The sequence below is a fragment of the Dermacentor albipictus genome, chromosome 5 (genome assembly GCF_038994185.2).
Source record: "Dermacentor albipictus isolate Rhodes 1998 colony chromosome 5, USDA_Dalb.pri_finalv2, whole genome shotgun sequence".
NCBI lineage: Eukaryota > Metazoa > Arthropoda > Arachnida > Ixodida > Ixodidae > Dermacentor > Dermacentor albipictus.
The window spans coordinates 135,801,890-135,827,625 of record NC_091825.1 but is presented as its reverse complement, the minus strand read 5'-3'; the positions used below and the strand labels follow the sequence as shown (position 1 = coordinate 135,827,625).

At 41.8% G+C, this 25,736-nt stretch overlaps 1 protein-coding gene across 2 annotated transcripts; it reads right to left on the bottom strand.

Annotated features, from left to right (window-relative positions):
- Window positions 1–1,435: 1,435 nt before the first annotated feature.
- On the bottom strand, window positions 1,436–25,660 carry LOC135909245 (zinc finger protein 774-like). 2 transcript variants are annotated; one of them, XM_065441114.1, is made up of 4 exons: window positions 25,575–25,660; window positions 19,859–20,230; window positions 8,227–8,298; window positions 1,436–5,038 (listed from the first exon to the last, which is right to left on the bottom strand). In XM_065441114.1, the coding sequence occupies exons 1-4, from the start codon at window positions 25,579–25,581 to the stop codon at window positions 4,398–4,400; spliced, it is 1,092 nt and encodes a 363-aa protein (XP_065297186.1). In that variant the 5' UTR covers window positions 25,582–25,660; the 3' UTR covers window positions 1,436–4,397. The 2 variants fall into 2 exon arrangements, with proteins under 2 accessions (XP_065297186.1, XP_070395074.1); XM_070538973.1 differs by lacking the exon at window positions 8,227–8,298.
- Between the last annotated feature and the right edge of the window lie 76 nt (window positions 25,661–25,736).

The following is a 25,736-nucleotide window of genomic DNA, read 5'->3' as shown; positions in this document are numbered from 1 at the left end:
AGCAGATAGCTGTACGAAGTAAGGATAGTAGTTCTAAACCTTAGCTTACTAACTAAATTAACAATGATAGAATATGTAAGCGTGACTCAAAGAGGACGTAGAAAGAAACATGCACAGACAAAGCGCTGTCTTTGTGTGTCAGCTTCTTTGGACGTCCTTGTTCAGTCACGCTTACACATTCGATCATGGTCTCAAACCAACTAGCCCGCCAACGTGCGCGCCACACCACACAGCAGCTCGGCAAGTGCAGTAGATCCGCAGCAAATTCCATTTCCCAGAAATAAAGTGCATGGTGTCCTGTATAATTTGCCTTTTAAAATTCGCAGTTCCGCCCACAAGGCGAAACACCGATTGCGATAGCATAGTAGTAGCTAGCCGTACGAAATAAGGATATCAGTTTTATCGGACGTATACACAGGTAAACATTCGCTTGTATGTACAGCATATAAGCGTGACTCAACGAGGACGTCGAAAGAAATAGACACACAGAGACAACGCTGTCTTTGTGTGTCTTCTTTCTACGTCCTTGTTCAGTCGCACTTACACATTCTTTCATGGATTCAAACCAACTAGCCCGTCAACGTGTTTTAATTAAGTTAACCAGCACTGTGGCACGCGCGCACAGGTAAACATGAATACACCTCGCTCTATGACAGGGAAAACTGTCTGTTAAAACGCTGGAGTTAGGAATTGCGACAGCAGCCGTGAGCCAATTGACCACGCATCAGTCGCTTCAACGCGAACGAAATGTCGAAAGCACAACGCATACGAAGCTACCTGAGCTATGCGCACTCTGCAAACATCGCAGTACGCTTTGAAGATGAGGCCCACGCGGGCGTGCACTTTGGCCACGTCGCAGATCGCTTTCAAGACACACGAGCGCCGGCAGCGCATCCGTGGCCGCGTGGCCAACGCCGTAGTAGAGGCCGTAGTTGTCTCCACTCTGTACGGAGCGGCAGGCAATGAGGACATCGAGGCACCCTAGCAGCCTCCGGAGAAGAACGACCCTCCTCCCTCGCCTGACCTTCCAGCCTCGCGCGCCACATGTGAGAGCACGCATCTAGGCGGCACTCCTCAAACGTGCACTCGAGATTGAACCGCGTTCGCCGGCTCACCCTCGCACGATTTCACTCATTATGGAACTTCACAGCGACGGCAGAAATGCGCCTGGAGTGTCCATATAATTGCTTTCGCAATAAAACTTCAGCGTACCAGAAGTTACAGGTTCAGTGATATTGTGAAGAAACATTAGGAAGAACATGGAAGGAATATTTTTTGTAATATATTCGAAGTAACTAGCGCATGTAATGTAGGTAGTCATGTACAAAGGGTGCGGGGGATTGGGAGAGATGTTCTTGTTTGGGTGCCCGGATCAAGGTCGTTCAAGGTGAGCTAAAAACATTTCATGCTCAAAAACACGCAGGTTGTAACAATGCACACATGCAAAACAGTAACATATTTAATGAACTGAAAAGAGACTTACAGAACTAATTCGGTAATACACGATTAATTAATTGCAGCCAGGAAGAGCTTATATGCAAGAAGACAATGATAAAGGTGAAACCATGATCTCAATGAAAGAAGCTCGAAAAACTCGCACACGTACTAGGAGCTAGAGGATACAAGAATATGAACCTAACACAAAAAGTTTCCACCTTATTGTGCGCCAAACAAAATCAGGGTGCATCCAGATCAGTTCGGTCAGGCATGTCCAGTGACCATATCGAATTTAGATAGAAAAAATATTCTTTGCTGCCTGAGTGCCAAGAAAAACAAACCAACTTCCCACAGTTGTCTGCAATGCACCCCCTAATGTGTTGGCTCACTGCAAGTTCTGCTGTGAGCTCCCTCGCTGACCAAGTTACTAACCAGTGTAGAACTAAAAACATTGTTTTTGGATACTCAGCATTCTGTTTCTAATGAACTGTGTGCAGGACATGCTCTTAAAGGCCTGACATCAAGAGCACGCACCACAAACTGTGCGGCAATGCCCCACGGTTCTGTTGCTACACACATATATATATTATGCAATTCCTGTCTATGAACGTACCGAGTGTTTTCACCCCGACATTTTCTCTTTTGTCATTCCTCGCTTTCAGAACCATGCTGGAGCATTTCCGTGCCACGAAAGAAAGGAACTTCCAACCATGATCATGCGCAGACCCTGCATGTCGCAGAAAGATGCTACCATTTATTTGGTCGCGTTTCTCACTTTACAATTCTGAAAGACAAGAAATGACGCAACATATTTTTACCAGATTGCATTAATTCAAGACAAAGACTTCATTTGGAAAATTTCCAAGAAAATCAAGGATGGTATTTTTTAAATCTATTTTTTAAGTACTGCTAATTTAATCACAGACCTAAACTTGAGGACTTCTCCGGACAGAATGGTGCCACGCAGGGAAGTATATTTGGCTCAACTTTCAACAACATTTAAGCACAAGATGAAATTTGAAAAACATGCTCTTTACAAATACGGAGAAAGGAAAATCTGTAATTTGGCCACCATTGTGCAATGTTTCGTGCAATGTTACTGGCCCGTACTGTATCTATAAATATTGTTAGAGCCAAACCCACAACAATTTTTGGGGGGGAGCTAATCAAAATGGGGATTTGGCAAAACTCACTGAATGCGCTTCTGACCGATTGGGCACTTCCATATTTCTTTTTCTTGAAGACAGATCCTTTTCTCGCAAAGGTAACTTTGGGTTAGTTATTCTTGGTACTCAGGCAACTAAATATATTTTATGATCTAAATTAAGAAGGTTGGTCGTCACTGGACATAGCCGGTTGAGCTGATATGAACACACCCATATACTCTGAAGGCACCAGTCACACATTTGCAAGAAAATTAACAGAGGTACAGCCATTAACAAAAAGCAATATTACAAATTATGACTGTGGAGCATAGTGTGACAGCAAACACAACATAAGCCACCTACCAGCAACTTAATCTACATACAAGAAATAAAAAACATAGGTGCTTTAACAGTGAACTTTCAAGGCCAGCATCCAGTCACAATACTACATGCACAGAGCTTGTCAAAATAAACAAAGTCACTGTGTGATTTATGGCACCCTAATCTGAGACGTCTGGAAATTTTTATGCATTGCCATTGCTCAAGGCACCCGTTAGTAACATGAGCACTACTTCTCCCTCTTGACAGCTTTTGAGCACCTATAATTTTTCATTTCGCCATTAGGACTCACAGTCACTTGCTTGATGCTTTTTGGCCAGGCCTGGACCTTGTGTCATTAAACCCTACACAACAGCCAATCTATAGCTCTTCACTCACGCTCCTATTGGCATCGTCCCTTCTGAGAAAGAATATGTACATACCAAAGTGCGCACATATGTGCCATCACATAAAGAAAATCACATAGTTATCGCCGCTGTGATAGGCCGATGCTCATTACAAGAAACATCTCTACAACACCTATATAGCTGGCCTCAGCTACTGTCTCAACAAGATGGAACAACTTGCCAATTCAGAATCTGTTCATTCCCAACACAAGTGCCATCAAAACTACCGTAATATATACTTCACTAAGGTACGATGTTATCATCCAAACATGTTTCACCTAAGGTCCAGGTTTGCGTTTCATGATTTTTTAGCATAATAGAACAACCTGCTAGGTGATCGTGGCACATTCTCCGACGTCAATTAGCAGTTCTTCAATAAGAGCAAACAATAGCACTTGCACTTCCTAATGTACCAGAATGCCATGCACCATACCACGCATCTGTGCAGATTCCCTGTTCAGACTCCATTTAATATGGAAAATACACCTCACATGGCTGGTGGCATTCTTGGTGGTATAATGGTGCAACGTTCATGTGTGTTCAGTGAGTGGCTTGCAAAAAGGATTTGGAGAAGATGATGGAGCAGTACGGTCATTCTAATGTGAGGATACACAAGTATTCCTTGAGCTTGTAACCAACCTACGGCACATTTGATTGGTCAGTTCAGAACACTCCACAGGAAGGTTAAAAAAGTGACGCAAGATAGTTGTCATGCTTTACCGCAAAGATAACTAGAACCTCGGTTTTAAAGCTATCTTCAGACTTTCTTAGTACTGTCAAAATGTTCTGGAACACCAAGCCAAATACGCACTTACAGAGAGGCCCCTACAGCAAAACTAGCACTGAAATGGTCAATTGCAGTTATGGTGGCACAAGTGCCTGTTGAGGTGGCTTTCACGCACAAAGGTCTGAGGGCACAAGTGGCACTAAATTGGCCTCTCACCTGTGTAGGTGCACAGGTGATCATTGAGGAACACTGTGAGAAGCTCTGAGGGCATTCAGAGCATGGAAATGGCCTCTTGCCTGTGTGGATGTGCAGATGTTTTTTGAGGACGTACTTTTATGAGCAGCCCCACGCGCCCAAAGGGGTCTATAATGGCCTCTCGTCTGTGTGGATGCGAAGGTGTGCTTTCAAATGAACCCGTTGCCTAAAACTCTGAGGACATGAGGGGCATTGAAATGGCCTCTCGCCTGTGTGGGTGCGCAGGTGTCTTTTCAAATGATCTCCTTGTAAGAACCTCCGAGGACATAACGAGCACTGATGTGGCCTCTCGCCTGTGTGGATGCGCTGGTGTGCTTTCAAATTACACCGTTGCCTGAAACTCCGAGGGCATGAGGGGCACTGAAACGGCTTCTCGCCTGTGTGGGTGCGCAGGTGTGTTTTCAAATGAACTTTTTGTGAGAAGCTTCGAGGGCATGAGGGGCACTGAAATGGCCTCTCGCCTGTGTGGGTGCGAAGGTGTCTTATTATATCTACCCTCCTCCAGAAGCTCCGAGGGCATGAAGAACACTGAAATGTCCTTGTACCTGCGTGGGTGCACAGGTGTTTGTTCAGGGTTTCCTTCAGCGAGAAGCTCTCAGGGCACAAATGGCATTCAAATGGCCAACTGCCATGAACCTCGTTCTTTGTTTTAACATTAGAGGGTTTATCAGTCTGACAGTCACGGTGGAAGTATCCTTGATGTGGTATCTCAACCTTCACAGTTGTTGGAGAGGTCGCCTGCATCGATGCTTCAGAAAAAAGAAATCAAGACAGGTTAGTTACGTAATGCTTTTCATTTCAAACAAAACAGTAATTATGAAATGCAGAATAAATTAAATAACATGCACAACAATGCTAAAGATCAGCTTTTCCTCATTCAAAAAGTATTGAGGGTGAAGTTAAATCTCATAAAACAAGAGCACTGCTCGGTGGCCATTTTGATTTGCACAATGTATTTGAGATTTCTCATTAACAAAGTTTAAAAAATCCACACATATTTCTGCTACAAAAATATTTTGGATAATAAAATATCAAAGTTAGAGGATGATGAGTATGGTATCGGTGCAAGCTGCTGCTGGCAGCCAAGTGTGAAAGGATGAACCTTCAGCAATATCGTCATAGGACAATTACTAAATGCTGAATGAGATGTGCTCAGTGACTAGATGAAGAGGACATGGGACGAGAATTTAGTGCGACCCCTGGGCTTCGAGCACCGGGGCGTGTGCAGGACAGCATCTTGTCTCAAGCCAAGATTCGCTATATTCTATGTTATGTTAAACTGGCTACATATAAATATTTCAAATTTATTGCAGCCATTTCTTTATTTGTTACAATTTCTTGATGACATCCTCAATATTTTTCATACAATAACACAAATAAAGCATTGCAATAAAGGAACTATCTTACTGCCAGTTGTTTAAAAAGATATTTTTGAAGTCACAAATGCCACAAATGGCCCAACAGAAGGCGGTGGTCTTGGGTTTGATCCTTCATCCAGGACAAATTCTTCTTTAACTGGGACGTTTTCTTTATGAGAAACGCAAAGCACAAGGCCAATACAAGCACTCTGCTGCCTAAGCATAAGCCTCTGAATAAAAAACATAGCTGCTGGTATCATAAACATACATACATGAGCTGTATCCTTTCCATTCGCCATACAAGAGCAACTATCTCTTTTTAATACAGGATGTAACACAGCAGAGTTCCACAAGTGAAAACAAGAATGCTTGCATGATGCAGTTTTGAACTAACAGTGGTTGCTTTTAGTCACGTGTACTGTGTTATTACCAGTATTTCGCAGGTTCATGGTCACTGTTTATTCTTTTAGCTATTTACTGCATATCTCTGTAAAATAAAATTTCTGCGGGCAGCATATGCATCATGATGTGGTGCCTGTTACAGACACATATAACTACAACAAAGTTCCACACTGAATTGCACACATATCTGCTTCACATTTAAAATATACAGCAATGTGCAGTGCTCAGTAAATAGGCACACAGTGACCAGGTATTGCTTCCGCATGGCTCTTGTTCATTTTCATTTCAGTCATTTAATTCTTACATACTTTCTTTTGAAAGTATAAAAGATATGAACAACCCTAACAACTACATAGATAAAAAGTGCACAATGAAGAAAACGATGATTCTAGCTTTGCAAAAAGCTGAAACATAATAATTCATAGCACATCAGCTAGCTTTAATCAACACAAGCAGTACGCAGAATCGGAGAACGAATCAGAGGCTTGCAGTACGCCAGTTCTTGATGAGAAGCAAACAGCCACTCTTATGCATGCATGCAAACACATAAAATAGAAAGGATGAAACCACATAGATTAGCAAAGAATGGAAACAACCTGCCTGCCTTACAGTTGTGCTAATATATGGCTTTTCTGCCCTAACAATGGCAATGAATTTATAATTGCAATGCAAAAACACAACAGGTAAACGACACAAAAAAATATTCACAGAGGAACTTCTCTGGTAGTTGTCCAAGTATGTGTAAGCATTGTGCCACTTACTCATCTCTACGTAGCACGGTGTCACTATCAACATTATAGAACTTCATCCGACAGGCATAAACCCTTATCAACTCTCATTTGTAGTTGTCAACCTTACTGAACATCTGCTAATCATGTCCGATAACAAACATGGTCAGGCAGGTTTCATTAAGACAGAATTCATTACGGCATTCATAGCCATGACATTGGTGGTAATTAATATGAAGTTAACAACAGTTAAGTAAGGTACACAAACGCTGGACCTTTAATGTTAAAATTACCTAAACAAAGCTCTTGCGAAACAACCACTGCATTTGCTGAGGGGGGCATGCGATGCTTTATTGATGGTTCGGACGCTTGTTTTGAGCTTGCTTTTTATTGGAATGTATGCTGTTCTGTGTGTTGTATGAGTGATTTCAATGAATGTATACAATGTTCGCTTCACTTTACTGCGCGCTTGAAGCCTCTGCTTGATGTGGGCATGAGACATTGCATTTTTTGCTTGCTTACGGGATTATGATCCCTTGCTTACAGGGGGTATGAGTCATTCATTGTGTAATGTGGCAGACAAATTTCTTGTTGGGTAGGCATAAAAATGCTTCACATTTATAAACCAGATAGCATACAAATGAACTGTTGCCATTGCAGGACTATGGCCTTACAAAAACAAATATTTTACGTGTAATATATTTTTAATATTCTTTTATACTAACATGTCTTATAAAAATATAGAATTACAAAGCATACAATTTTGTAAAACAGAAAGTAAATAAACACTTTCTTGAATTTGCAATTAGTACTTCAGTGCTGAGGATGAATGAACAAGGGCACTGAAGAAGACAATATGCAGAAACGAATGAAAGAGAACTTAAAACACCTAGCAGATTCACAGCACAATCTCTAGTGAAACAAATGGATTTCTTTTAAGCAGCAGTATAATTAATAGTTATTGGTTGTACTAAACCAACATTCAAGTGTGATCAGTCAACTTCCCGCCCAGCATCCAATATAATAGATGCTTATGATACCAAAAGATGACAAGCTACTAGCGCAATAATTAAAACATCAAGAGAATTAACAATCCACAAACATTCAAGAAACACTGTCATTTATATGTTGAAACAGACCTGAACAGACTTCTCTGGGAACCTTCAACACAGAATTACCATTGAAATATACTTACATGTAAACAAAATACAAATAAATGAAATTATGAATATTATTATTTAAACAAATATAATGGAAAGGCTGAAAAAAAATATTTATGCAAGAAACTCCAGCAAAGCAGTGTACATACTGGAACCTAGAAGAAGCAAGTACATGAACTGAACCAAAAAAAAATTACACCATATTGTGCAAAAAAAACAAGTGCTACTGAAAGGACTAGTCACACAGATGCAAGAAATTTTATATTGCACAGTCACTAACAAAAAGTACCCTCGCACATTGTGGAGAAGATGCAGCATGGGGGTCCAAATATAATATTTTCCTTCTGCCAGTGCCACACATCTAGAAAGAGAAAGAGGGGAGCAATGTGTTATCAAAAAAATTATGGGGTTTTGCATGCCAAAACCACTTTCCAATTATGAGGCACGCTGCAGTGGAGGACTCCGGAAATTTCGACCACCTGGAGTTCTTTAACGTGCACCTAAATCTAAGTACACTGGTGTTTTCGCATTTCGCCCCCATCGAAATGCTGCCGCCGTGGCCGGGATTTGATCCCGTGACCTTGTGCTCATCAGCCCAACACAATAGCCACTGAGCAACCACAGCGGGTAAACCTAAGGTTGAGGGGTACAGATAAACCATTATGATCAGCCGCGCAAAGGATTTGCACACATTACAACATGAAACCATCGGATATTGAAATACCAGAAGTTTTTAATCACTGGCTACAGATAGTCGACATAGCGCTGCAGTCTCTTATGACCATTAAGATTCAAAACGTCTCACAGTTCTGACGGTCAAATTTGTTTGCGTATTCATAACTTACCCTAGATATGGTGGCAAAAACGACCATGTCGAAAGTGGAGAACCATTACAATACCATCACAATGTTGACAATTTCTTTCTAAAGGCATGTCGCTTCTGACTGTCAATGCCATTTTAGGCTGTTCCTACACTAGAACATGTTCCCTGACAGGAGCAAACAGTAGAAATTACATATTTTGAGGAAAGGGGGCCTAGTTTTGGCTTACGCGTACCAAAAAATTGAACTTTGTAGGTTACTTATATGCTTTGAAAATGGTTGTCACGTCCAGCAATGATTGCGTTTCCTGGAGGAGCTTCATGTTCTCAGTCGGTCGGTTCAGCATGCAGAAGAGTACGACGATTCAGCCCTCGCATGGTATTTTTGAATTAAACATTAAATGAGACAAACACGAAGTGTATCCCAAATAGTGTGTGTGTGTGTGTGTGCGCGCGTGTGTTTGTGTGTGTGTGTGTAAGAGAGAGAACACTGTACTACGTGTATGGTGTTTGCAAGGACAAGGTTCCCATAATCTTTACTCACAAGCATTTCACAGCTTCAAGGTCTACATCAATGAGTCCGTTAAATCTCCGGTCTGATCCATGCCTTGAACTGTAAAATGATCTGGCACCTTGAAGGGAGCACCACTTCTGATTTGCACTACAAAGTGATTTTGATTTCTTCCATGAAATGTAAATCTTAATAAGCTTCTGTGGAGCTTGAAATGATTTCGTTTGCGTATTGCTGTTTGTTCAGTTTTCTTATTTTTTTAATGCTTCTTCTAAACTTATTTGTGCTTTGTGCATCATTAGTTTATAAAGCATCTTAACTGGCATTCACATCAAATTTTGTGTGTGCATGTGCGCATGTGTGTGAGTCTGTACGTGCATGCTAGACAGGGGGAGGCCTTCGAGTTGTGAAGTGACAACTGTGGACTTGGAAAGACTACGGAATCATTCCACATTTCCAATCAGCTGGAATGGAAGGGAATGCTGGTACTAGTTTGGCAGGTGGAATGAGAATGAAATGCGAGCACGAGATTCCAGACTGGAGTTGGTATGGAATGGATACATAATCCCGAAGAACGAAATGTAAATTTGAAGCACGACTGTAAAAGCGGTAAATTTACACTTCTCCCTTTTGACTCACTAAGACTTTTCCAGTGGCTACCTCTGCAGTGTTCATTATAAACAACACTGTATTGCACAAATTCTACATTTCTGATGACCCACAACCCTTCTTTCATTGCAATGTTGAAGTGCATCTGAAGACCAACTTTTAGTTAGGGTTAACTCATTATCTTTCAGTTAAGGTGTTCAGCTGGTTAACTCCTCAGTTTAAGTGGACGATCTAACATTTGTAGTGAAGTAGTAAAGTTGTGAAGAAATATTCAATTTAGCAAGAGCATGCTTTATGTACGACAAAGGGATGCAATCTATAAATGGCCACATTGGAAGTGTTTACACACTGCCCAAGGCCACAGTGATTTGGAAAGAGCATTATGTATTCTCGCACACTGTCAAGTGTCCAGGAGGTACGATAGCAAGCGGTCAGAACGGTGTGCTGGAAAATTGCACGGTAAACATGAAACAAAAAGAGCAGCAGACTCCAGTGATTTCTCCAGCTCTGAACTCATTTCCTCCGATAGCCGAATTCTCTTACAGCAAAGAACACAATCTTAGTTTTGCTTGCCTGTTTTTTTCCTGAAATAACTGCGCTCACCTTCCATGGGCCTCAGAGCATAAAATTACTATGCACTTTGCATTACTCTAATGATTAATAATTACAGTGATTAAAGGCAAGAAAGTCCTGGACAGAAAACAGGCCAGAAAGCATGTTCATCCTTGTGTGAAATAACAGTATGTAACATTATTTGTAAGACTGTCAAAACTTGAAACAGTCTTTTTTTTCATTGTTGAACGTGCAAGCCCTAGTAGTGAACAATTCTAATAAAAGTGCTTAATTTACTGGAATTACAGGAGTGGAATGGATCAGTTCAGTCACTCCGGGAGTGGGAATTGTATGCAAGGAACTTACACCTTCTGGACATAAACCATCAATAGGAAGTTTTGCTGTGAGGTTTTCAAGGGAGAGCATTCGGCGCAAACATCCAGGAGCTTTTTCGGAGCATAATATTCAACAGCTCCCGGCCGAACAATTAGCGAGTGCTTGTTTCTTTTCGAGATTGAGCTTATCCAGCAGATTCTAGGTGGTACAGCATCTGTACCGGTCTCCGCAACGTGTTGCCACTAGAAGTGCGCACTTTGCATGAGCGAACTTGGCCGTCGGCAAAGCCGTCGGCACCATGAGTACTTTGCTGTGCTCGTGGTGGAACCATTGCTGGCATGTATCTTCCTGATGGGCGTAGATGCCGCAGTGGAAGCCGTCGCAGCCACCATTGCTGAAGTGCCGCTGGTGCATGCGTCGGGTGTTATGCGACTTGCCTGCTCCAGCCCAGACAGCATTCCTAGCCTTCCAGGGGTTAAAGGTGGTGGCTGCTGGGGTGAAGGTAATTCCTTTTCAAGGCCTGGCGAGCTGTTGCGGGTGGCCATGGCTTGAGGCTGTCGTGGAAGTGGCATTCGCTCCACCTGGACAACGGGGGCCAGCGTGTGATTGTTGCGTTTTAGCCTTTTCACCCCACTGCTGTGCCTCCCTGACAGTGAGGACCCAGATGGAGCCTTTGCTGTTGACGACGGGCGCCCGGCAGGCCCGCTCGAGTGTCGCAGGGCGGAAGACGATAACGTTGAAGACTGCAATGAGGACGACAATGACAAGGAGCTGTGCACCGAGGACATCTCTCCACCCGCCGGTTGGAGCACGGACGTGTCAGCAGTGTCGTCAGCCCTACCAAAGGTGTCGATGCTCCCATGCCGCTGCTCCAAGTGCTTTCGCAGAGCCTGTGGTTTTGTGACTTGGTTACATACTTCACACACAACTAAATAGAAATCATCCCACGCTAGACAAAATCCGAAAAGTCCCATATCCTCTTTTCTAATTTTCTTGGCATCGCTTTCTCTTTTCGCTGTCTCTGCCTCTGTATCGTTTTCTTCGTTTTCTGGACTCTTGAAGCAGATAGTTTCGGCCCAAGAATTCCATGACTGTTCTTGAGTAGCCGACACACTATTGGTGGCCTCCAGTCTGTGAAGATCTTTGAATAGTTTGGCAGTAGAAGGGTATTTGTCTTCTACTAGTTGTAAGCGGTGTCGCAGAGTTGCAGCAAGGAGAAAGGGACTGCTGCAGGCACCAAAAGGAACCCTTGTGATGCGCAGTTCGTTAATATTGGAAGATCCTTCTTCAAACCAGAAGTAACGAAACGTGTCTCGGTCTTGTTCAGCCAGCGATATTTGAAGAAACGCTTTTTCGATATCGGCGGAAATTATAATCTTGAAGCTGCGAAACTTCAGCCGTAAGTCGATGATGTTGGGATTCAAATTCGGTCCTGTCCACAAGATGTCGTTGAGTGAAGGTGACTCCGGAGCATGAGAAGAGGCGTCGGATACCACCCGTACTTCAGTCGTAGTTCTGTCGCATCGCACTACTGCTCGGTGTGGCATATAGTACGTGATATGTTCACTCGTACTGTCCATTGGGACCTTCTCAGCGTAGTCTTTGTTATAGTAGCTCCTAATGGCAGTGTCATATTCCTTCTGAAACTCTGGTTCTCGATGTAGTGTTCTCTGCAAGGACTCCAGCCTCTTTAATACGACATCCCGGTTATTTTTAAGCTGGGAACAATTGCTGCGCCATGGCAGTTCAACTTGATTGCGACCATTGTTTCTAACAGTTGTTTCCACGAAGTTCTTCAGGACGTGTTCGTCATCTTTCGAAAGTCTGTCTTCGTTAGTCAGCCCCAGATGTTCTACTTCCCAGAAAGACTTCAATTGTTGGGAAACGTTGGCTTCCGTTAGGCATATGTTGAAGTTCCTTACGGTTTCCGGCTTGTAGAACGTAGGTGGACTTCTGGTATCTCCATGAAGTGTCCATCCTATGATAGTTTCGATGGCTGTCAAGGAGTCGTCCAGTCGATGAATTCTTCCGCTGACAAGCCGCCAGTAATAGTCTGCACCTATAAGGACGCTTATGCCAGGCTCAGGCGGGACTTGAACTGCGTTGACGTCAGCCAAACGTAAGTTCTTGCTTTTCAACTTTGCAAGTACATTTGTCTCTGTTAATGCTGACAAGTCATTGCATATTTCGGGAACTTCTATAGCTTCTACTTCAAGTGAGTTTGAGTTGTACTGGCTATGCAGCGTGACTCGTACTCTCCGATAATGTTTCCGCGGTGCTGGAACGTTTCCAAATCCCGAGATGGTGAGCTGCTCTTCGGCTAACACAGTGGCTTTCAACTTCTTAGACAATTCTTCCGTGATGAAGCTGCGTTGACTACCCCCATCAATCAACATTCTTACAAAGCATTTCCTTCCAGTGCCCAGTGCCCAAACTTGGGCGGTCTGCAGAAGAACTGTGCACTTTGGCGAATCTGTTGACGAGCTGGAAACAGTTGTCTGCGTTTCCGTATTCCTCTGTTTCCATTTTGGATCACACATCGTGGTGATATGTCGCCCCTTGCATTTCCTACAGCTTAGTCTCTTCCAGTTTCGGCATTCTTTAGCTTTGTGAAATTGTCTAGTGCAGCGGAAACAACGTCCTAATTTGCGTAGTTTCTCTTTTTTCTCGTCTATTGTTAGTTCCGTTGAGCAGACATCCACCGAGTGATCTTTGTCTCCGCATAATATACAATTCTCTGGAATCAGTTTCACGGTTAGCATAGATGCAGAACATTGGAAATGCTCATTAGATTGTCGTTTTGCTGTTGAGGCTTGTTCTCTCTTGTCAGAAGTCATCATTATAGTCTGTTCCCGGCTTCTTACTTCAAGGCTCAAGAAGTCTAGAAGAACAGACATTTCGTTTAGACTTTCACTAGTAACGCCTGTATTTGTCGAAGACAAGATGCGCTGATTATAACGGAGTACCATTTCTTGCGGAAGATTTTGTATTATAGCAGTTTTCAGAAGCACTCCATATTCTTTTTCTTCGACGCCAAGGTTATGCAGGGATCTAACGCGAGTCTGCACTTCTTCATTCAACCTTTGAAGCCCTTCGAAATCTTCGCAAGAACGAACTTTACGTAGGTTTAGAAGGCGACGCATGTGGTCGTTAACAATCAGTGACTTCTGACCGAATCGTTCTTTGAGAAGTTCTATAGCTGTGCTATAGCTCTCGTTAGTTGTCGACAGGCCGCTGATGACACCTTCCGCTTTACCCATCAAGTAGCTCCGAAGATATTTCAGTTTGTCTACGTCGGTAATATATCGGTTCTGGTGAATAGTAGACTCAAATTGGTCCCAGAATTCCGGCCATTTAATGGGGTCACCATGAAACTTCGGCACATCGAGCTTCGGTAGCTTAACGTGTGCGCGTGCTTGACGAAAGTCATCGTGAGATTCGCGCGTAGTCGTTGTTTGCTGATCGGATAAAATGCGTTCAGCGCGGGACTTCGCGAGGACGATAGATTCTTGATACTGTCCGACGCTGAGAAGCTCGTCCTCAAGGTTATCATCGGTAACCTGCTCTTCTACTTGGTTATCAAGGTCCGTAAGCATAGTTTCCTTTATCTTCAATAGGTTAAGATGGTCGGTCAGCTCACCATATGGCGTTGGTTCCGTCTGCATAAGAGTTGTCATGTCGTTGATGATCCTGGTGACCGCCGCTCGAACGGTAGCACGCTTCCGTCGTGTTCTTTCCATGTCGTCACGTCGGGAATGGTAGGCCTCGTGATGACGTGGATCGTTCTTCGACTCTGTCGCAGCGTGGTCGCGTTGATCGCGTCGGTAGGTCGTCCTCTTCAGGTAGCTCGCTTCATCGTTAGGGGGTCTTCAACTGTAGGTCTGATATCCTGGTCACGGCACCATATGCAGGCGCGCGCTCGGCTCCACGCTCGCTTCTAACTTCGTCTTCTTCTCTTCTTTTTCGGAGCATAATATTCAACAGCTCCCGGCCGAACAATTAGCGAGTGTGTGACTGGCCTGCCCTGGCCCCGGCCCAGACAGAGCATAATATTACTATGTCACAGAGCATAATATTACTATGCACTTTGCATTACTCTAATGATTAATAATTACAGTGATTAAAGGCAAGAAAGTCCTGGACAGATAACAGGCCAGAAAGCATGTTCATCCTTGTGCGAAATAACAGTATGTATTATTATTTGTTAGACTGTCAAAACTTGAAACAGTTTTTTTTTTCATTGTTGCACATGAAAGCCCTAGTAGTGAACAATTCTAATAAATGTGCTTAATTTACTGCAATTACAGGAGTGGAATGGATCAGTTCAGTCACTCCGGGAGTGGGAATTGTATGCAAGGAACTTACACCTTCTGGACATAAACCATCAATAGGAAGTTTTGCTGTGAGGTTTTCAAGGGAGAGCATTCGGCGCAAACATCCAGGGAAGTGGAAGAACAATTGGCTTCTCCACCAAAATGAGGTGATGGCTCACACATTACTTGCTTTTTGACAGTTCCCGAGTTCCAAACACATCACAGTGCTGATCTTCAACAGCCCTATTCATCTGACTTTGCCCCCTGTGACTTTTTCTTGTTCCCGATTGAAAATTGAGGCTGAAAGCACAGTTGAAGAGATACAGTCGGAATCACTGGAGGTGCTCAATGCACTCACACCTGTAGGATTCCACAGATGCAACACATCGTGGTAGAAATGATGGGATTGGTTTATTCATGCTCAAGGTGATTACTTCAAAGGAGACAATTCACATTAGGAGTTATGGTGCGTATATACTTTTATGACCGAATTCCCTGTACTTTTCGGTAGCCCCCCAAATACCGATCATAATGCTAATCCTAAAGGCATGCGCCTCCCAGCCACACGAGACACCGATCTACGTATTGCGAGTTGAGGTGGTTATTCCGCATTTTTATTCAGGAGTAGAAACGGACACTGTAAGGAATCAAACCAGCCTGTATATAGGAAACTGCTCGAAAGGCACACTGTAACATCAGTGCACACTATAACATCAGTAACAGCACAGCACACCCAGCGCCGTGCTGTTGCCATACGCAAATGGCCAATGTGTCCACAATGAGTCGACACGCTGCCACATTCGAAAGTGGCATTCAGTTTCCAGGACATAAAGTCCATTCTCGTTCGAGGAAACCCACAAGCCCGAATTAAATTCATCCAGTATGGACACCTGGGGCCTGTCAATCAAACAGTGATGAGTCTTGAACACCACCGCCATGATGAAATTTCTCGCGAAGACTGCCGAAGTGTGGATGTGGCGTGCCGTGGTTGTGTCAAATACAAACTCCAATGTAAAAATACCCCTTTGAGGGGATGGATTCGGATTTCTTTGGACACTCACGAAACCCCTGGGTTAGAGTATCGGGCCTCTCTCCTAGAGGTTCCTTGCTTGAATACTGGCTGTCAGACAACTTTTTTAAATATATACATATAAATATGTATGAATCAGAAGAAAGAAACCAAGGGCCAAAACATAAGAAGCCAACAAACAATAACACCAAGGACAGGATAAAGGAAATTATTTGTAGTTCTTAAATAAAGAAATGATAACAAATTCGAATGAAAGGAGATGAAAAAAACACTGGCCACAGGTGGGATACAAATCCACGTGTTGGCATTACACGTGTGATGCATTATGCGTGTCACTCTGCAACGTGACACCTAAGGCAGACAGAATGTTCCACATTTGGTGCCAGGGCCATCAGTGGTGGTGCTGGACAACCCTCTGAGGGTTGGTTCTAGTAAGTAAAACATAAATATCCAAGAAAGAAGATGGGAAAACGGTGCCACGGTAGCTTAATTGGTGAAAGCATCATGCGCGTAATGCAAAGATGTGGCTTTGTTGTCCATCTACTTTCATTTCCATTTATTTGTCATTTGTATATTTCAATGAAGAACTACAAATAATTTTTTCTATGCTGTTCTTGGTGTCATTCTTTGATGGCTTCGTATGATTTGACCACAAACACACACAGTTTTATTGCCGGAACACCACGGTGACGGTGAAAATTTGCCTGGAGTGTCCACAAAATAGCTACCACAATAAAAAGCACATATGGCCCACAACACTTACATCATAATTTAAATTCCTGATGGAAATCTGTCATAACCATTGAACTGAATGGCAATAATAAATTAACTGGAAAATGCTGTCACTCAACTTCTCTTCGAGTATTAAACACAGTAAAAAGACAATAATTTGAAAATTACATGCCATGAGCGCAAGCATTGAAATGCTAACAAGAATTAACAACGTACATTCACAAAACAGTAACTTATTTAATGAACTGAAAACCGATTTACAGAACTGATTCTGTAGTAAACAATTAAATGGTTAATTACAGCAAGAAATCGCTTATATGCAAAACGAGAATGAAAAAGGTGAGACCATTGTCATAACGAAAGAAGTTCAAAAAACTCTCAGACATACTAGAAGCTAGATATAACAAGAATATGACCCTAACATAAAAGATTGGATCTTATTGTGCACCAAATGACATCTGGGAGTATCGAGATAAGTTCAGTCAGGCATGTGTGGTGAACAATTTGAATTTTCATTTAAAAAATATATTTTCGCGCCTGAGTGCCAAGAAAAACAAACCAATTTCCAAGAGTTGTCTGCAATGCACCCCCCAATCTGTTGGCTCATGGCAGGCTTTGCTGTGAGCTGCATGTTACACCTACTCTACCATCTATTCAGTCACATTTCTCACTTTATAATTCCGAAACAAAAAAAACGATGCAATATGTTTTTTTCCAGATTGCATTACTTCAAGTCAAAGGCCTAATTTGGAAAATTTCAAGGAACATCAATGATGCCATTCTTTTTTAAAAATTTTTAAAGTACTGCCAATTTAATACCAGACCTAAACTTGAAGGCTTCTCCTGAGCTTATACTGCCACGTAAGGAAATATGTTCGGCTCAAGTGTTTACAACATTTACGGCAAACAATGATGAAATTTGAAAAACATACTCTTTATAAATAGGGAGGAAAGAAAATCTGGACTTTGACCAATACTGCCGAATGTTTCACGCAATGATACTGACCCGTACTGTATGAATAAATGTTGTTAGAGCCATAGCCACAACACTTTTTCTTTGGGAGCTAACCCAAATACGGATTCAGCAAAACTCACAGAAAGCGCTTCTGACTGGCTGTGAGCTTCCATATTTTTTTCTTGAGGAATGATCTTTTTCTCGCAAAGCTAAGTTTGGTTTAGCTTTTCTTGGCACTCATACAGCAACATATATATTTTGGTCTAAATTAAATATGGTTGTCACCGGATTAGCCGGTTGCACTTATCTGAACACGCCCATCTACTGTGAAGGCACCAGTCGCAGACATGAGAGAAAATTAACCGGAGGTACAGCCATTAACAAAAAGTAATATTACAAATCATGAGCATGGAACATAATGCGGCAGCAAACACAACATAAGCCGCCTACCAGAAACTTAATCTACATACAAGAAATCAAAAACATCGGTGCTTTAACAGTGAACTTTCAAGGCCAGCATTCAGTCACAATACTACATGCAAAGAGCTTGTAAAAAAAAAAACGTCACTGTGTGATTTATGGCACCCTAATCTGAGAAGCCTGAAAATTTTTATGCATTGCCATTGCTCAAAGCGCCCGTTAAGAACATGAGCACTACATGTCCCTCTTGACAGTTTTCAGCACCTATAATTTTTCATTTCTCTATTAGGACTCGCAAAGAGTTGCTTGATGCTCTTTGGCCAGACCTGGACTTTGTGTCATGAAACCCTACACAAAAGTGAATCTGTAACTCTTTAAACATGCTTCTATTGGCATCGTTCCTTTTGAGACAGAATATGTACATATCAAAGTGCGCAAAGTTGTGTCATCACATACACATGCTTCTATTGACATCGTTCCTTTTGAGACAGAATATGTACATATCAAAGTGCGCAAAGTTGTGTCATCACATAAAGAAAACCACATGGTTACTGCTGCTGTGATAGGCCGATGCTCACTGCAAGAAACATCTCTGCAACATCTATATAGCTGGCCTCAGCTACTGTCTCAACAAGATGGAACAACTTGCCAATTCAGTATATGTTCTTCCCACCACATGCGTCATTAAAACTGCAGTAACATATACTTCCCTAAGGTATCATGTTATCAACTGAACATGTTTCACCTAAGGTCAAATTATGCGTTTCATGATTTTTAGCATACTAGAACAACCTGTTAGATGATGCTGGCACATTCTCCGAAGTCACTTAGCAGTTCTGCAATAAGAGCATACAATAGCGCTTGCAATTCCTGATGTACCAGAATGCCATGCAGCATACCACACATCTGTGCAGATTCCTTGTTCAGACTCCATTTAAGATGTAAAATACACCTCACACGGCTGGTGGCATACTTGGTGGTATAACGTTACAATGTTCATATGTGTTCAGTCAGTGGCTTGCAAAAGCATTGCAAAAAGACGATGCAGCAGCACGGTCGTTCTAACGTGTAGATACAGAACTATTCCTTGAGCTTGCAACCTGCAGCACATATGACTGGTCAGTTGAGAGCACTCCACAAGAAGGTTAAAAAAAGTGACGCAAGATAGTTGTTATGCTTTACCGCAAAGATAATGTTAAGGTAGTGATAACGTAGCCATATTTTTACTACTAAAACGAAGGTGTTATAGTTGTGTTATGAATTTTTTAGTCCGAGAGCATTCAGAGCGCATTGAAATGGCCTCTTGCCTGTGTGGATGTGCAAATGGTTTTTGAGGACATACTTTTATGAGCAGCTCTAAGCGCCCAAAGGGGTCTAAATTGGCCTCTCGTCTGTGTGGATGCGAAGGTGTGTTGTCAAATGACCCCGTTGCTTGAAGCTCTGAGGACATAACGAGCACTGATGTGGCCTCTCGCCTGTGTGGATGCGCTGGTGTTTTTTCAAATTACCCCGTTGCCTGAAGCTCTGAGGGCATGCGGGGCACTGAAATGGCTTCTCTCCCGTGTGGATACGCAGGTGTGTTTTCAAATGATCTTTTTTTAAGAACCTCTGAGGACATAACGAGCACTGATATGGCCTCTCACCTGTGTGGATGCGCTGGTGTATTTTCAAATTACCCTGTTGCCCGAAGCTCCGAGGGCATGAGGTGCACTGAAATGGCCTCTCGCCTGTGTGGGTGCGAAGGTGTCTTATCATATGAACCTTTTGCCAGAAGCTCCGAGGGCATGAAGAACACTGAAATGTCCTTGTATCTGTGTGGGTGCACAGGTGCTTGTTCAGGGTTTCCTTCAGCGAGAAGCTCTCAGGGCACAAATGGCATTCAAATGGCCAATTGACATGAACCTCGTTCTTTGTTTTCACATAAGAGGGTTTATGAGTCTGACAGTCACGGTGGAGGTATCCTTGTTGTGGTATCTCACTCTTCACAGTTGTTGGAGAGGTTGCCTGCATTGATGCTTCAGAAGAAAGAAATCAAGACAGGTTAGTAACATGATGCTTTTCATTTCAAATGAAACAGTAATTATGACATGCAAAAAAAATTAAATAACATGCACAACAATGCTAAAGATCAGCTTTTCCCTCATTCAAGAAGAATTGAGGACGAAGTTAAATCTCATAAAACAAGAACACTGCTGGTTGAACATTTTGATTTGCACAATGTATTTGAAATTTCTCTTTGACAAAATTTACAAAATCCACACCTATTTTGCTACAAAATTTTTTTGAATAATAAAATATCAAAGAGGATGTGGAGTATGGTGTCGGTGGAAGCTGCTGCTGGCAGCCAAGTGTGAAAGGATGAACCTTCAGCAATACCGTCATGGGACAATTACTAAATGCTGAATGAGATGTGCTCGGCGACTAGATGAAGAGGACAGCATCTTGTCTCAAGCCAAGATTCGCTATATTGTATGTTATGTTAAACTGGCTACATATAAATATTGCAAATATATTGCAGACATTTCTTTATTTGTTACAATTTCTTGATGACATCCTCAATATTTCTCACGCAATAACACAAATAAAGCATTGCAATAAAGTAACTATCTTACTGCCAGTTGTTTAAAAAGATATTTTTGATGTCACAAAAGTCACAAATGGCCCAGCAGAAGGCGTTGGTCCTGGGTTTGATCTTTCAGCCAGGACAAATTTTTCTTTAAATGGGACGTTTTCTTTATGAGAAACGCAAAGCACAGGGCCAAAACAAGCACTCTGCTGCCTAAGCATAAGCCTCTGAATCAAAAACATAGCTGCTGGTATCATAAACATACATACATGAGCTGTACCCTTTCCATTCGCCATACAAGAGCAACTATCTCTTTTTAATACAGGATGTAACACAGCACAGTTCCACAAGTGACAAGAAGAATGCTTGCATGATGCAGTTTTGAACTAACAGTAATTGCTTTTAGTCTAGTGTACTGCGTTATTACCAGTATTTCACAGGTTCATGGTCACTATTTATTCTTTTAGCTATTTACAGCATATCTCTGTAAAATAACATTTTTGCGGGCAGCATATGCATCATGATGTGGTGCCTGCTACAGACACATATACCTACAACAAATTTCCACGCAAAATTGCACACATCTCTGCTTCACATTTAGAATATGCAGCAATGTGCAATGCTCAGTAACTAGGCACACAGTGACCAGGTATTGCTTCCGCATGGCTCTTGTTCATTTTCATCATTTGAGTCATATAATTCTTACATACTTTCTACGGAAAGTATAAAAGATATGAACAACCCTAACCACTACATAGATAAAAAGTGCACAATGAAAAAAACGATGATTCTAGCTTTGCAAAAACCTGAAACATAATAATTCGTAGCACATCAGCTAGCTTTAATCAACACAAGCAGTACGCAGAATCGGAGAACGAATCAGAGGCTTGCAGTACGCCAGTTCTTGATGAGAAGCAAACAGCCACTCTTATGGATGCATGCACACACATAAAATAGAAAGGATGAAACCACATAGATTAGCAAAGAATGGAAACAACCTGCCTGCCTTACAGTTGTGCTAATAAATGGCTTTTCTGCCCTAACAAATGCAACGAATTTATAATTGCTATGCAAAAACACAATAGGTAAACGACACAAAAAATATTCACAGAGGAACTCCTCTGGTAGTTGTCCAAGTATGTGTAAGGATTGCGCCATTTACTCATCTCCACGTAGCAAAATGTCACTATCAACATTACGGAACTTCATCCGACAAGCATAAACCTTTATCAACTCTCATTTGTAGTTATCAACCTTATTGAACATCTGCTTATCATGTCCGATAACAAACATGGTCAGGCAGGTTTCATTAGGACAGAATTCATTACGGCATTCATAGCCATGACCATTGGCGGTAATTAATATGAAGTTAACACGAGTTAAGTAAGGCACACGAACGCTCGACCTTTGGTGTTAAGATTACCTAAGCAAAGCTCTTGCTAAACAACCACTGCATTTGCTGAGGGGGGCATGCGATCCTTTATAGATGGTTTAGATGCTTGTTTTGAGCTTGCTTTTTATTGGAATGTATGCTGTTCTGTGTGTTGTATGGGTGATTTCAATTAATGTATGCAATGTTCGCTTCACTTTACTGCTCGCTTGAAGCCTCTACCTTATGTGGGCATGAGACATTGCATTTTTTGCTTGCTAATGGGGTTATCAGCCCTTGCTTACAGGGGGTATGAGTCATTCATTGTCTAACGTGACAGACAAATTTCTCGTTGGGTAGGCATAGAAATGCTTCACATTTAATAAGCCGGATAGCTTACAAATGATCTGTTGCCATTGCAGGACTATGGCCTTACAAAAACATATATTTTACGCGTAATATATTTTTAATATTCTCTAAATTAACATGTTTTATAAAAATCTAGAATTACAAAGCATACAATTCTGTAAAACAGAAAGTAAAATAAACACTTTCTTGAATTTGCAATTAGTGCTTCAGTGCTGAGGATGAATGAACAAGGGCACTGAAGAAGACAAAATGCAGAAACGAATGAAAGAGAACTTAAAGAACACCTAGCAGATTCACAGCACAACCTCTAGTGAAACTATGCATTTCTTTTAAGCAGCAGTATAATTGGTTGTACTAAACCAACATTCAAGTGTGATAAGTCAACTTCTTGCCCAGCATCCAATATAATAGATGCTTATGATACCAAAAGATGACAAGCTACTAGTGCAAAAATTAAAACATCAAGAGAATTAACAATCCACAGACATTCAAGAAACACTGTCATTTATATGTTGAAACAAACCTGAACAAACTTCTCTGTGAACTTTAAACACAGTATTACCATTAAAATATACTTAAATGTAAACATAATAAATATAACTGAAATTATGAATATAATTACTTAAATATAATGGAAAGGATGACAAAAATATTTATGCAAGAAACTCCAGCAAAGCAGTGTACATACTAGGACCTAGAAGAAGCAAGTACATGAACAGAACCAAAAAATTAATTACACCATATTGTGCAAAACAAAACAAGTGCCACTGAAAGGACTAATCACAAAGATGCAAGAAATTTTATATTGCACAGTCACTAACGAAAAGTAACATCGCACATTCTGCAGAAGATGGAACATGGGGGTTCAAAAATAATATTTTTTTTCTGCCAGTGCCACACATCTAGAAAGAGAAAGAAGGGAGCAATGTGTTATTAAAAAAATTATGGGGTTTCACGTGCCAAAACCACTTTCCGATTACGAGGCATGCTGCAATGTAGGACTCCGGAAATTTCGACCACCTGGAGTTCTTTAACGTGCACCCAAATCTATGTACACAGGTGTTTTCGCATTTCGCCCCCATCGAAATGCTGCCGTCGTGGCCGGGATTTGCTCCCGTGACCTTGTGCTCATCAGTCCAACACCATAGCCACTGAGCAACCACAGCGGGTCAACCGAAGGGCGAGGGGTACGGAGAAAGCATTATGATCAGCCACGCAAAGCATTTGCACACATTTCAGCACGAAACCATAGGATTTTGAAGTACCAGAAGTTTTGAATCACTGGCTACAGATAGTCGACATAGCGCTGCAGTCTCTTATGACCATCAAGATTCAAAACGTCTCACAGTTCTGACGGTCAAATTTGTTTGCGTATTCATAACTTACCCTAGATATGGTGGCATGTCGAAAGTGGAGAACCATTACAATAACATCACAATGTTGACAATTTCTTTCTAAAGGCATGTCACTTCTGACTGTCAATGCCATTTTAGGCTGTTCCTACACTAGAACATGTTCCCTGACAGGAGCAAACAGTAGAAATTACATATTTTGAGGAAAGGGGGCCTAGTTTTGGCTTACCCGTAACAAAAAATTTAGCTTTGTAGGTTACGTATATGCTTTGAAAATGGTTGTCACGTCCAACAATGATTGCGCTTCCTGGAGGAGCTTCATGTTCTCAGTCGGTCGGTTCAGCATGCAGAAGAGTATGACGATTCAGCCCTCGCATGGGATTTTTGGATTAAACATTAAACGAGACAAACACGAAGTCTATCCCTAATAATGTGTGTGTTTGTGTGTGTGTGTATGTGTGCGCGCGCACAAGAGAGAGAGAACACTGTACTAAGTGTATGATGTTTTCAAGGACAAGGCTCCCATAATCTTTACTCACAAGCATTTCACAGCTTCAAGGTCTACATCAATGAGTCCGTTAAATCTCTGGTCCGATCCATGCTTTGAACTGTAAAATGATCTGGCACCTTGAAGGGAGCACCACTTCTGCTTTGCACTACAAAGTGATTTTGATTTCTTCCATGAATTGTAAATCTTAACAAGCTTCTGTGGAGCTTGAAATGTTTTCGTTTGCGTATTGCTGTTGCTGTTTTTTAATGCTTCTTCTAAACTTATTTGTGCTTTGTGCATTATTAGTTTATAAAGCATCTTAATTGGCATTCACATCAAATTTTGTGTGTGCATGTGCGCATGTGTGTGTCTGCACGTGCATGCTAGACAGGGGGAGGCCTTCGAGTTGTGAAGTGACAACTGTGGAGTTGGAAAGACTACGGAATCATTCCACATTTCCAATCAGCTGGAATGGAAGGGAATGCTGGTACTAGTTTGGCAGGTGGAATGAGAATGAAATGCGAGCCCGAGATTCCAGACTGGAGTTGGTATGGAATCGATACATAATCCCGAGGCACTAAATGTAAATTTGAAGCACGACTGTAAAAGTGGTAAATTACACTTCTCCATTTTGACTCACTAAGACTCTTCCAGTGGCTACCTCTGCAGTGTTAATTATAAACAACACTGTATTGCACAAATTCTACATTTCTCATGACCCACAACCCTTCTTTTATTGCAATGTTGAAGTGCATCTGAAGACTAACTTTTAGTTAGGGTGAACTCATTATCTTTCAATTAAAGTATCAAGCTGGTTAACTCCTCAGTTTAAGTGGACGATTTAACGTTTGTAGTGAAGTAGTAAAGTTGTGAAGAAATATTCAATTTAGCAAGAGCATGCTTTATGTACGACAAAGGGATGCAATCTATAAATGGCCACATTGGAAGTGTTTACACACTGCCCGAGGCCACAGTGATTGGGAAAGTGCATCATGTATTCTCGCACACTGTCAAGTGTCCAGGAGGTATGATAACAAGCGGTCAGAAAGGTGTGCTGGAAAATTGCGCGGTAAACGTGAAACAAAAAGAGCAGCAGACTCCAGTGATTTCTCTGGCTCTGAACTCATTTACTCCGATAGCCGCATTCTCCTACAGCAAAGAACACAATCTTAATTTTGCTTGCCTGTTTTTTTCCTGAAATAACTGCGCTCACCTTCCATGGTGTTGAAAACCAGGAAGCGGAGCCGAAGTAGAGAACGTCTTCTTTATTCGACGCTTGCTAAAAACAACTAAAAAAATGCAGGCGCGCGCTCGGCTCCACGCTCGCTTCTAACTTCGTCTTCTTCTCTTCTTTTTCGGAGCATAATATTCAACA

Coding starts and splice junctions, on each gene's coding strand:
- LOC135909245 (XM_065441114.1), bottom strand. Junction 8,299..19,858: donor ACACCAGCGCATCCACACAG/GTGAGAGGCCAT, acceptor TTCTCTTTCTAG/ATGTGTGGCACTGGCAGAAG. Junction 5,039..8,226: donor CTTCTCCACAATGTGCGAGG/GTACTTTTTGTT, acceptor TTTTTTCTGAAG/CATCGATGCAGGCGACCTCT.